General features: G+C 31.4%; 1 protein-coding gene across 17 annotated transcripts in view; it reads left to right on the top strand.

The window, feature by feature from the left end:
* RhoGAP19D (Rho GTPase activating protein at 19D) overlaps positions 1 to 12720 on the top strand; it is a 554578-nt gene that overhangs the window by 535802 nt on the left and 6056 nt on the right. For 15 of the 17 annotated variants that reach the window (XM_069821517.1, XM_069821525.1, XM_069821534.1 and 12 more), the window contains 2 exons: positions 4292 to 4500; positions 11620 to 11990. In XM_069821517.1, the coding sequence (XP_069677618.1) occupies positions 4292 to 4500; positions 11620 to 11990 (580 nt within the window). Of the gene's footprint in view, positions 1 to 4291; positions 4501 to 11619; positions 11991 to 12720 lie in introns of those variants that run through there. The other 2 variants (XM_069821576.1, XM_069821544.1) reach the window with 2 other exon arrangements.

The following is a 12720-nucleotide window of genomic DNA, read 5'->3' as shown; positions in this document are numbered from 1 at the left end:
ACATGTTCACTGTGTCGATCAGTAGAATAAAAAACTGAATCAAAAAGTATCATCCCATTTTGTGTATCACAGGCCAAAGCTTTTGGAAGATCCAAAGAATGCAAAGGATAATACCAAATTCAATCAAAGGATCAAACCTTTGGCAAAGATCTATGAAAACACAAACTTATATTTTCAAGAGTGTAAACTCTATTTATATTTTGCGTTTTCTCTGTTTCGGCTTCGATTCGCCACTTCAGCTAGAGAAGTGTGATGACAAAAGTCCTGTCGATCACTACTCTATGACAGAGTGGAGAAGGAAAGATCTCTAACGAGAAATTCCAAATTGTAGAATAAAATTATTGTCAACAAAGTACATAATAAATATGTGAATGATTTTATTTTACTTTTACTTTTATTTTACTTACTAACTAGCAGTTAATATAATTAAACAATTATTTTCCTGATTAATTAACAAAAGAATAGCTTGTTTGTTTCTATTAATGTCACACACCAAATTAAAGTTATCTTAATTTGATTCATATTTTGACATTAGTATAAAATTAAAATTTGTACGATTACTGACATTACTTATTATTATTTGAGTTCCATCAGAAATTTATTGTATAAGTATATGCAACTGAAAGCGTCAAAATTGTTATCATAACACTTATTAAAATACAGATGTCCTTTTAAATTTGTGTTGAAAGTGTTCACATTTTTCCTAAAACATGAGGACTACTTGTAGTTCAAAATATAAAATAATTTAACCTATTTGTTTCAAGGTTATTGGGATTCTGAGAACCTGTACCAGTATTTGATATATACAAGCAATTATTTTTATAAGTTTAAAGTTACAAGTATAAGAAAATGGGACTTGATCTCTGTGTTCTTCAAACTATATTTCTCTGCACATGTTAGGCATGCAAGCTATTTCTGCATTATTTTTTTTAGGTTGGATAGTAGTAATTCAAAAGTTTTATTTTATTTTGTGACACATAAAATATAAAAAAGGGGCGTTCATACTCCATTTTGAAACTATTTACTGTTTGTATTTTGAAGTTACAATTTCCTGCTTTGAGACATTTGGCCTAGGTTGGTGATAGCTTCTTGTCTTACTTGTCTTTTGTCAGTAGAACTCCACTATTTATAAGATACAGTTTTTTTTATATTACGAATTTTAGATTTAAGAACTCTTGTTTTATTTGTCTTATATTCATTGGATTTATTCTGGTTGTAGTAAATATGTTCATGAAATAGTCATATTAGTTGTGGTATTTGCATGCCCTTGATAAATGCGGTACAGTAAAAATGTATGGAGTAGCATACTAGAAAGAAAAATTAGTTTATAATTCCTTGATATAATTTAAATAGCTGATCCCTATTAAATATTATTCTAAGTACTGACATTAATTTTGAATTTATAGTGAAATTTAATCAGATCATTACAGAGCTACTGGTACTAATAGAAACACAAATAACACATATATGTTGTTTCATTTGAAGAATATATATTGATTTCTGAATTAATTAGATATTGTCGTATTTTAACTTACATTTATGATAAATGACAGCAAAAGACAGAACAGAGTGGAAGCATTTTGTGAAATCGACATGCTCCATAATGTCCTTTGATTGATTGATTGATTGATTGATTGATTGATTTATGATAAATACATACTAAAAAGTGACATTCATCTACGAAATTTAAGATTTTCCATAAGCAAAGTAGTTTATCACAACTACTTAATTCTCATCTGTAAAAATCTTGTGTAATATGAATAAAATTGTTGTGAGATTTGAATCGATTATTGCCATTTAATGCACTATTGCTACTTCAGAGATATTTAATTATTTATATTGTCTAGGTCTGGGAATTAGATACTAAATATGGTTTCCATATTCGAACGGAAATTTTATGAAGGGATTTAAAATTATAATTACTTAATTACATAAAATATTTTTAAGTATAACTGATTATTTTTCAATTGTGTTACATCTTAAAGTTGGAATCTTGTGTGTTCTCATTCTTTCACATGAGAAGTGGTTAGTAAGAAGAGAAATAGTTCGTAATGGGGGTGGGGTGGAAGTCTAATATTAATACATGCGTGATAAGGGCGCGAAAAGCTTTTTTCTTTAGATTTTAATGAAATCTGTTTGTCAATAAAGTAATTAAAACTCTCGTTATTATCTCATGTTTATCTAACATTGCCATCCTGAAAATATAATATACGAGGCGCGTCCATAAAGTAACTTTCCCACTCGTCCCACAGCTAGCAAACCATATGTTGCGCAAAGCGACTGTGTGTACATGATACAGTAATGTCCTGGCATGGTGCATACACTAGCGGAACTTCCTGAGTGCTCCCAGTAGCTTCGTTGCATTGGTTGGAGATGGACACTCCTATTCCAGCTCCCGCAGCATGTGAAGTGCGATCAATGATAAAGTTTTTGAATGCACAGGGCATAGCGCCAATTGAAATTTATCGTCAGTTGTACCAGGTCTATGGGCAAGCAGATGGTGCATTGCTGCTGTAGACAATTTTCAACAGGATGCCAAAATGTGCATGACGAGTGCAGTGGGAGGCCACCCATCATCACAGACAATCTTGTGGAGCAACGCACTATCTGCTCATGATCAGATGTAAAATCCACGACTTATATTTACCATAAAAGCCTAAATTTACATTTTTATTTTAGTTGATATTTTTTTTATCATGATTTTGAGTTACTACATAAGATTTCAGCCGACATCTTGACTTAAGAATGTAAAAAGATAATGTGTAGCCACTGATAAAGCACTATAAATGATTTAAATAGAAACTTTATACTATATATGTTGCATATACAGAGCATTCAACTCGGCTTATAGCTGGGAACACATGTATCAGACATGCTTGCATGGCTGGTGTAGACTGCATCATGAACTCATTAGCGATCTGTAACCCCCCATGTACTTTTCTTCATGTAACTTTGATTAATAATATGCACACAATTATATTCTAATTTTTATGAGTACTAATCTGTAACGTAAGAGTTGTTGAAAGTTGTGTCTGTCTGCATTCAGACATTTCAACATCTTTTTAGTGAAATTGTTATTCACAACCTATAAAACCATAAAAAAATGATTGGTTGGTATCTGATATTAAATAGTTGATTCGTGTAACCCTTACCTATAGCCGAACCTGGAGACAATATACGGAGAGAACTAGCGAGCACCACAGAAATACATAGAACTTTTGTGAGTGAATGTCAGTTCATAAAAAGATGTCAAAAAAGTGTGAATGCAGATAAACACCACTTTGAATACCGTAATTTGTATTAAACATGTTAGTACTCCTGAAATAAAAATATACCTAATTAAAGTTGTATGATTGAAAATACAGATCAATAATGATACTGGCTATGCCAGCCATGCAAGCATGTCTGATGCGTGTATTCCAGCTTAAAGCCGAGTTGAATGCTCTGTAGAAGCCCTGATCACGTATATATTAGTTTGGACAATCCCATGTTATAAAATGGCAATATAAAAAGAGAAATTACAGACAGTTGTCAGAAGAGAAGAATATGGATGCCATTAAATGTCTGCTGGGACTAAAAGAAGATCACGGGTTATTTTCTCAGAACTGCATTAGAGTACTCTGGATGTCACCATCGAATATACACAGTGAGCGCACTTTTTCTGCATTTGGTAACATATTAACAATCACCAGAGCTTCTACCATCGAAAAGGTATTTTTTTGGTAGCAACTGCTAAATGGAAGTACCGCTGCAAGCTATTAGTCCATGTAATTCAATTAGGGTTAAAATGTGACTTCTTTTGCAGTCGCTAGATAGCAGTATAGTAAATCTGATAAAATTTGTTGTGTTGGAAGTCCATTAGGCTGATCAATCTGTTACATATGTGATAAGGGGTGAAGTTAAATGAAATATGAGCTACTAATGATCTCATAGTGGAATAGAACATGCAAGATTCAAGTAGCACGAATTTAAATATATCGGTATACACATACAAACTTGAACAGTTGGTAAAAGTTGATTAGAATAATATAAATTTTGAGGTTCCCTGCAATATACTTCAAGGTCATGCTATTACCATATATAAATATGTATTACTTGATGTAGTAGTTTTGCAGTATCCTCTTTTACTTAGGTATATATGATGTAACATTTGTGTGGTTGGTTGATGAAGGAATGGTAATTTAGTATTTCTTTTCCTTCACTTTTTTTTTTAATTCTTCCTCCTCAAATCTTCTTCTTCCATTTCTCCATTTTGCATTCTTTCTTCCCTTTTTGCCGATAATGGAAACAGGCAGGCGACAAGCCCGAGCCTATGGTGCTTCCTATCACATTTACATCCACAAACAACCTTCATCAGCAAACCCTCAAGCACCACTACCACCACCGGCAGCCCTGGTTGCCCCATCAACAGCAGCAGCACCACTACCCACCACCACCACCATCACCACCATGCAGGCCTCAAGTTTTCACCGTCAGAAGCATTAGGCAGGTTGCGGAGAGGTAAGGAGGGGGTCTTCTTGCCCCCTCGCCCGCTGCTGCTGGCTGCATCTCCCTTCACTCTCTGTATTTATATCTCTGCCTGGTGCTCTCTCACATCACTCACTCAACTGCTGCCCTAACTCACCTGCCTGACAGTGTTTAAGTTTGTTGTCATGTTGCTGTTGTCTTATTTTATTTTGTTTTTGTAATTATTTAACACTGAAGTCAATTTCTGGTTCAGTAGTGGGACCAAAGGCACTCCATTAAACGGGCTTATGTACTATAAATAAATATGCAGTTCAAATTGTAAACTGCTCTGTGTTAATAATTTACTGATGATTTATTAGTCTATAACACCCAATTGGTACTAACAGCTTTCGGTATCTGTAAGGCATATGTAATGCTAAATCAAATAACATATGTAAGATCAGTTTTTTTAAATAATTTATAGAATACGTGTGTAAACCATTTCTTTATTTTCTTCGAAAGTTGCCACTTATTTTGAAATTAAAAATAATAGTAGAAATGTAAAGAAATTGTGATTAGTCTCGTAGCTTCTAATTGTGTCCACTTGAACATTTGAACTGGTCCCCACACTCGTAAAATATCTGTAATACTTTTTATACTTTAGAACTCTGAGTAATGTTTTTGCTTTATGTGCTTTCTGTATTTAGTATTATAGATTATCCAGTGGTCGTCAAAATCTTCTGTTTCTTCATATCGTCAACTCTTTGTGGAATGAATAGGCTATAATGAGAAAGTAATAGTCTGTTAGTTGAATGATACAAATTTTCTCTTGAGATTTTTTATTTTGTCATGTTGTATGTTTCTAACTGCTCATGAAGCCCTACTATAGTGCAGGAAACACTGTTTATAGGAACTTGATGAAAGATTCACGTATGATATTTGGAATTTAAATTCAATGAATTAACTTTTTCTTACTTAAAATTCTCAATTTTATATGAACAGTTGCAAATTTGAATGCAACATGACATTTAAACTAATAAAATAATCATAACAAAAATGTGAATTGACTATTAAAAGAGGAATTTGAAATGTTTGTGCTAGAATAAAAAATAATTTTCTTCTGCACCTTAACACCACTCTAATATTCATATAGAAAATTTAAAAAATAGAACAAAGGAAAATATGCAACCTGAATATTTTAACAAACTGTTAAATGTTCGCCTTTTTAGCTGTCAGAAACTGTTAACCTCAAAATCTTAATTTCACCTTTATCATTGAGTTTCGAACACGCAGTTGGGTTCTGGAGTGTCATATGGCTTTCTTTTAGGGGCATTATTGTTTCTTTTTGGTAGGATTGCAATCACATTGCATAAGAAATTACACACTAATGATCTGCAATTAATGTCTTTATAATTTCAATTTTTTTTCAACCCACATTTCAAGTCCTTGCAAATACATATTGTAAAGACAGTCATTATTGTAGTACCAACAAATACAGAGAATACCTATTAAAACAACACATTCGCAAATTTTAAAAGTTACGTTTAACAATGAAACCAATTTTGATAGAAGAAGATACAGGAAGTTATGCAGAGACCAAGGTAGTACCATTACGATGGCAGTGTTCGATTTGAAAATCACTGCTGTAGACATCATACTTCAGTCCTTTTACATACAGCTTAGAGCAGTAAAATTTTTGGAAATATCCAAAATTTTTTCCTCCATTACTGTATCTTGTGCAATAATGAAAACTGGTGTATGTAAAACACTGTCCTTCTGCTATATGAAAAAAATATTCTTACGATTTAAAAAAAAAAATATATATATATATATATATATATATATTTTTTTTACAAATTCAAAATGGTGTCAGTTCACTGTGCAGTGATGAAGCGTTTCCCTCATAATTCATAAACTTATTAACTTTTTCATATTCTCTCTCTTTTATTTTATTACTGAAACTCGTGTTTACAATATATCTTTCAACTACATTCCTTAATAAATAATACTTTTTTATTTTGTATTAGAAGAAAGTACTGATACTTGACCATTTTTTAAATGAATTTATTTTTTATTAGACAATGTTCCAAGCTAGAGAAGTGATCTTGCATCATATTGTAGATATAACATGCATAAATACACACAAAAAATTTCATCAGAGAATGTTGGATAGTTTTTGAGTTATGTGGGAAATGTTCCATCACTGCACAGTGAAATGAATTTTGACAAAAAAAAAAAACAATGTAAATGATTTTTTTTAAATCTTAAAAATATTGTTTTCATATAGCAGAAGGACAGTGTTTTACACATACCAATTTTCGTTATTGTATAAGATTCAGTAATGGAGAAAAAAATTTTTCAATATTTCCAAAATTTTACTGCTGTAAGCTGTACCTAACCCCTTAAGGTAATTTCCATTCTTTGAAGCTGTAACATAAAAATTTTAACGTTGTGGTTATTTGTACCGGTACTTAAGTCATTGATTACTGATGCTTCAGAATGGTTTTTCTCAAAGTTCATAAAGGAATGTGATTTTGAAGCTGAGCTAACGTTTCTATAACTTCACTGTTTTTCCTTTTGTATTTACGAATGTTTATTAATTAATTTAAACTTAATTCCGTACTATTTTCAACTAAATAGTTTGCAAATTAATATTACGACATTCCATGTTATTAATAGATTGTAAATTTTGTCTTTATATTAATTATTATTGTATAATTTAATTACCATTTCCTGACGAATATTAAAAAATAATATCTCTGGGCTTACGAGAGCAATGTGCTGTGAATCCTAGAAATCATTGTCATCGAATAGTTGAAATACATTTTCGTCATGTTTAAAAACAGTTGCGTTCACAGAAAATTAATATATACCCTGCAGAAAGGAAGTTTAAAAATAAAACCATCTGGGTCTAGACACTAGCAATTATTCATCCCGTTTCATATGACTTTGAACAAAGAACAGAAATTGTGTGATTCTTTCATCAAAGTTCGAAGACATAATTACCATGTTTTATTTTCTTCTGGCTTTGGTATTCAAAGCATCAATTGTATTAGCAAGTGAAGTGAATGTTGTAAGAATCAGATGCACAATTATGCCTACGAAATGCTTGTTTCTTATCAGGCTACTAGCAATTAGAAAGTTGCGTGTAATTTTGGTTTTAAACTGTTCATAATGTTTTTGGTATCACATTCGAAGTTTTTTTATTCTCGTTTCGCTGTTTCCTATCTTATGTAAGAATTTTACTGATCGATTGTTGTTTGTCTTGAAAATATGTAACATAACTTTTTGTCTGTATAGCTCATACTCTGTGTAATGATAGCAGTCGATCACATACAACTTATCATGTTTAACAGTACCTTATGTCATCGTCAGTTAGTTCATATGGTGGTGTGAAATATTAAATAAACTTTAGACTTCATAGTATTTTTGGAGATAAACTGATGAATAATGTGATTTCATAGGATGAAGGCATTTTGAATTGATTATTTTTACTTTCTCATATATGTATAGGGAAAGTATTGTGTATGTAAAATTATTCATTCGCAAAATTTTGGTGAATAGGATATCAGAAATCCTGAACCAAATGCTGGTTTTGGAATGCCCGTCTGTCTATGCATGTATTTTTTGCACTATTATAACACCTTACAAGCCTTCAATAGGCCACATTTTTATTTTTATTGCTAACACTTAGAAAACTTGTACCAATAGGATATACTAATTATAATTAACTGCCTAAAATGGCTGCAAAGTAATAAAAACTTGTGTACATTCAAACACAGAATAATTATAAAAATTATGACCACATTTTCTCTTGGGCAATGGTCTTTTCCATTTGGCGTATATGAGAAAGTATATGTGCAACATGTTTTGCACTATTTATATTCCAGGAAAAGAATGTACCTTATTAAAATTAATAGTATATTTAAATGCGATGTATTGCTTTTGGCTTTCCAGTTATTAGTTTCATGTGCCATGTAATAATAAATACACATTTATGTGACACATTTCTTATGAGTAGACGTCTTTATACGTGAACAAGATATTTACGCTTAAATACAGAAGCTTTTGTAAGTGGAAGTTGTAAAGCCAAAGAATTATTTCAAAGAATTGCAAACATTTGTAATAAAAAAGCTTTGCTTTTGCATGATTCTGAAACTCCATTCCCGGTGTACACATACATTAAATAAAAAATTTGTTAAGTAGGACAGCAATTCAGTTATATGTGATGGCTTCTTCAATTTAATTTTTAAATTTTCGAGAAGGTAATCACTGTCCCATTACTGGTTAATGATGAGTAAATTAACCTATCAGCTCAATGAATTTATATAAGTTGGAAAGCATGGTAAATCAATGCAGAGCATGTTCATTCATTTTATTGTTAAGTGCCATTTTGTAATTTATATTTGAAATGTATAATTAATATTTGCAGACAACATTGGAGTGGCCATGAAGTATAAGTAATCTGGTTATAATGAAGAAATATTGTGCTTACAGCCACAAATTACTTTTTACTGTGGTTTAATTTGCCTTAATCTATCCTGATGTGCTTACATTATTGTCATCAGTATTATTTTATTTACAGTTTTATGTTTGTGGCTCAGTGTCACTAACTGTGTGTTCTTTTACTTCAGAATATTATTTATTAATTTTTGGTTTCTGCTGATTGCCTGATGAATTGGTTTAAGTTGCTGGTGATTTAGTTCTTGCTGTGATAGATATCCTACATTGATGTTGCATTTGTGAACCAATTTGCATAGTCTTTCAGCTTGGGCTTTTTGATCAGCTAATTAATTCGTATTTTATGTGTTATTTTCAGGGATGTCCACATTCACATAAACTTGCACTCTTGTTAAAATACAAGAATTATGTTTGTTACTGAAGCATATGTAACCTATGACAGAGCTTCTGTGTAATTGGTCATAATAATCGATTTCCATGTAAATCATTTGGTTACCAATTAAGATGAAAGGAACTATTTTTAATTTTTTTTTATTTGAGCTTGAAATGCCTAAATATGACATGATTGAATTTACAAGTAGACTATTTGAAAATAAATAATAAAGATTTTGAAACAAATGAGTAAATTGATTTACTGGTTCGTTTCATTATTGTACAGACCCAAAAACAAAATTTGAGCCACCCGAATTTTCTAAGTTCCAGTTATACATACTGCGCATGCTCAGTTAACACTGAACTGGTATAATCAAATATTTGCTGTTACTTATTAAAACTATATTTAATGGAAAAGCATTAAATCCAGGAACATAAGGATACCGAAAACAATGGAAAGATCAATATTCTCTTATTGACTCCATCCATTACAAGCCTATCTTAAAACTCATTAGAATGTAGAGAGGTGGGATGATCTCGTCATAGATGGAGAGACTATTTTATTTCGGAAGAGGTCTTTGGATCTAAGTCTTGTTAGGAAGAAGTAAAGCTAGCATTCAAACTATTGTTATAATCAGTATCTTTAATACCGGGCATTTAGTATTTGCAAGAATAAAAAAGATCTTAGTTTTTATAGTAATTTTATTATGTAGGACAAAATAAATTATTTTGGACCATACATTACAATATGTTTATATGAATATGACAACATAGGTGTGTCATGTCGTAGGTTACATGTTGCTGAAGGGATTTACAATATTAACACAAGTTAATGTGAAATGCTTTATATGACAGCACTTCAGTTAATTGGTTAGGTTAGAGTTTCAACGATTTGTTCATAGTTACATTTGATAATAATTTTCTATAGTAGGGCCTACATACATATAGAGTGTCTCGAAATTCGCGCACACTGGCTACAATGTATGAATCCTGAATGAAAGTTATTGGAGAAGAAAATGTTAGTGGCAAAATTTCGTCTGAAGAATTTTTAATTGCACAATTGGGCAATTCTGCACAACATAAAATGTCATGGCAGTCTACTGTAATGTAAAGTTTATTGTGTTTATTACTGTAACTAACAAACAATGAAATGACAAGAAATGGATAAACATAATTTATTACTAAGTTATAAAGGAACATGATGCAACACAGAAATAATTCGTGCATTGCAAAAAGACAATAAAAATCAATTTAAATAAATAAAAAAAAACTAGGGAGGTAGTTAGAACCACGAACTTAAAGTTTTAAAGCAGCATATGGACAACTTGAACTATGATTACAAGAGTAACATTTATTTGCAAAACACAGTGTTGCCACATTGTGCAATTAAAAGTTGTTTGGACGAAATTTTGTCAATGACATTTTAGTCTCCATTTTCGTTCAGGACTCACATAAAATAGTCCGTGTGCGCCTGTATATGCAACCGAATATGATTTAAATCTTAAGTAAAGTTAATTATGTTGCCTTTACAAAATTTTAGTTGTAGGTACTGTATAAATTTTAAGTCCCGTTAATATTGATAATTGTGTATCTTTAATTTCCTCCAGCATAAAATCATAAGTTGAATTCCACCCTCTTGTAGCTTAAAACTGGATTTTATAGTACCGGTAGCCCCGAAAATTTAAAAGTATAATATTTAATTTTTACATTTCCATAATAATTGCTGAAACATCTGTAGACGAAATTTCCAACAGCAGATATTGTTTGAATTATGTAGTTGCTGAGAGAGATTCAGTCGCTTTTAAAAATTTCTCAATTAATTTAACAAAGGATATTCAAGATCACATAACAATTGACTGTGGAATCTAATTTGATGCAGGCAGTTTGCTTTTATCTAATGGTGAATTATTGATTCTTCTTTGTGAATTAAATATGATTACCAGTGACAGGATAAATTATATTTCGAAGCAAAAATCCTTCTTCTTATATATTTTTTATGTGTATGGAAATGTATAATTCTGAAAATACTAGTGATTTTCCTTTATAGACATATCGACAATCTGACACATGCAAATGATTGCGGTTTTGATTTTATTTAGTATTTGGATATGTTTACTGAGTTACTTTTCATTTTTGAGAAAATTATAATAATGTACTGTGGGCATTGAAAAGAACAGAATAATTTGTTGATGAAAACTCGATAAATGGGTGATTATAAAAATCATATATTTCTAACACTGGTTAGATTTGTGCTTATGGTTGCATATGTGTGAATAATTAAAAAGAGATTTCATTAATTTATACTATTCTAACAATTCTGCTTTCTGCTGTAACCTCCAGGCAGTGACTTGTTGGCGAGTCTCACATCCACCTTTGATCGGAAGTTAAAATCTCTACTCAGTGTAACAACAACTACAGTTGAAGCTGTCACTGATGCAACCACTGCAACAGACACGAAAACAGACAATGCAACAGTTGAACCCAGCAAGCAAGAGAAAAGGACCCCTGACAGCGAAGGTGAAGAGAAATTGTTGGCTGCTAGTGCAAAGAGCTGCACAGAGGCAAATGCGTCAGAAGCTGCAACTTCCAATGCTGAGAAGTCAACGACATCACCTGTAGCGAAGGTTACATCCACCTCATCAGCTCTCTTCAGAGACCCCAGCCTCCATCGCAGGAAGAGTTCCTCCGTTGATAACCAAGGACAGAAGCATGTAAGTTTAACTCATTACAGATGAGATTTAAATGAAATCATATTTCTTTCGAATCTATGTCTTCATTTCTTGGTATAGTCCGGATCAGCTTACTTAATATCCTAAGGGTGAAACCTAACCATTTTTCCACTATTACTAAATATGCTAGTGGATTATAGTGATTTTCTAGCTCTCAGGTTGAATTTTCTTTTACCAACTTCGTTTCGAATTTCGGGTACTGAGAAATACAACTGGCAGTTATTTTCTAACTGTTATGTTGGCAGCAATGATTTCGGTTTACAGTACAACAAACTGATAAAAATGCAAGTAAATAAATACATTTTTAGGTTAGGTCTCATGAATCGTAAATTCTTTAGTCAAAGCAATAAATTTCATGTTGCCTGACAAAATAAATTGTAATACTAGATCATACTAATCCTAATTACCAACATAATAAGCAAGAAGTCCAGAAGGAAAATATACTATTTTATAAATAAATTATTGAACCATTTAGGAAACACCTTGCAACATAAAGATGAGATGTGATAAATAAGCAAGACATTGTTATTGTTAACACTATATTATTATTATTATTATTATTATTATTATTATTATTATTATTATTATTATTATTATTATTTCAGTACGTAGCATTGTGATTTTACCCTCTTTGGTGATATCTGGTACTGGTATTAGTTGGCAACACTGAAGAGACGGCCAAGTTAGACTTTTAGGAACTGCTCTTACGTGA

The sequence above is a fragment of the Periplaneta americana genome, chromosome 1 (genome assembly GCF_040183065.1).
Source record: "Periplaneta americana isolate PAMFEO1 chromosome 1, P.americana_PAMFEO1_priV1, whole genome shotgun sequence".
Lineage (NCBI taxonomy): Eukaryota > Metazoa > Arthropoda > Insecta > Blattodea > Blattidae > Periplaneta > Periplaneta americana.
The sequence above is the reverse complement of the archived record's forward strand: the minus strand, read 5'-3'. Positions and strand labels throughout refer to the sequence as shown.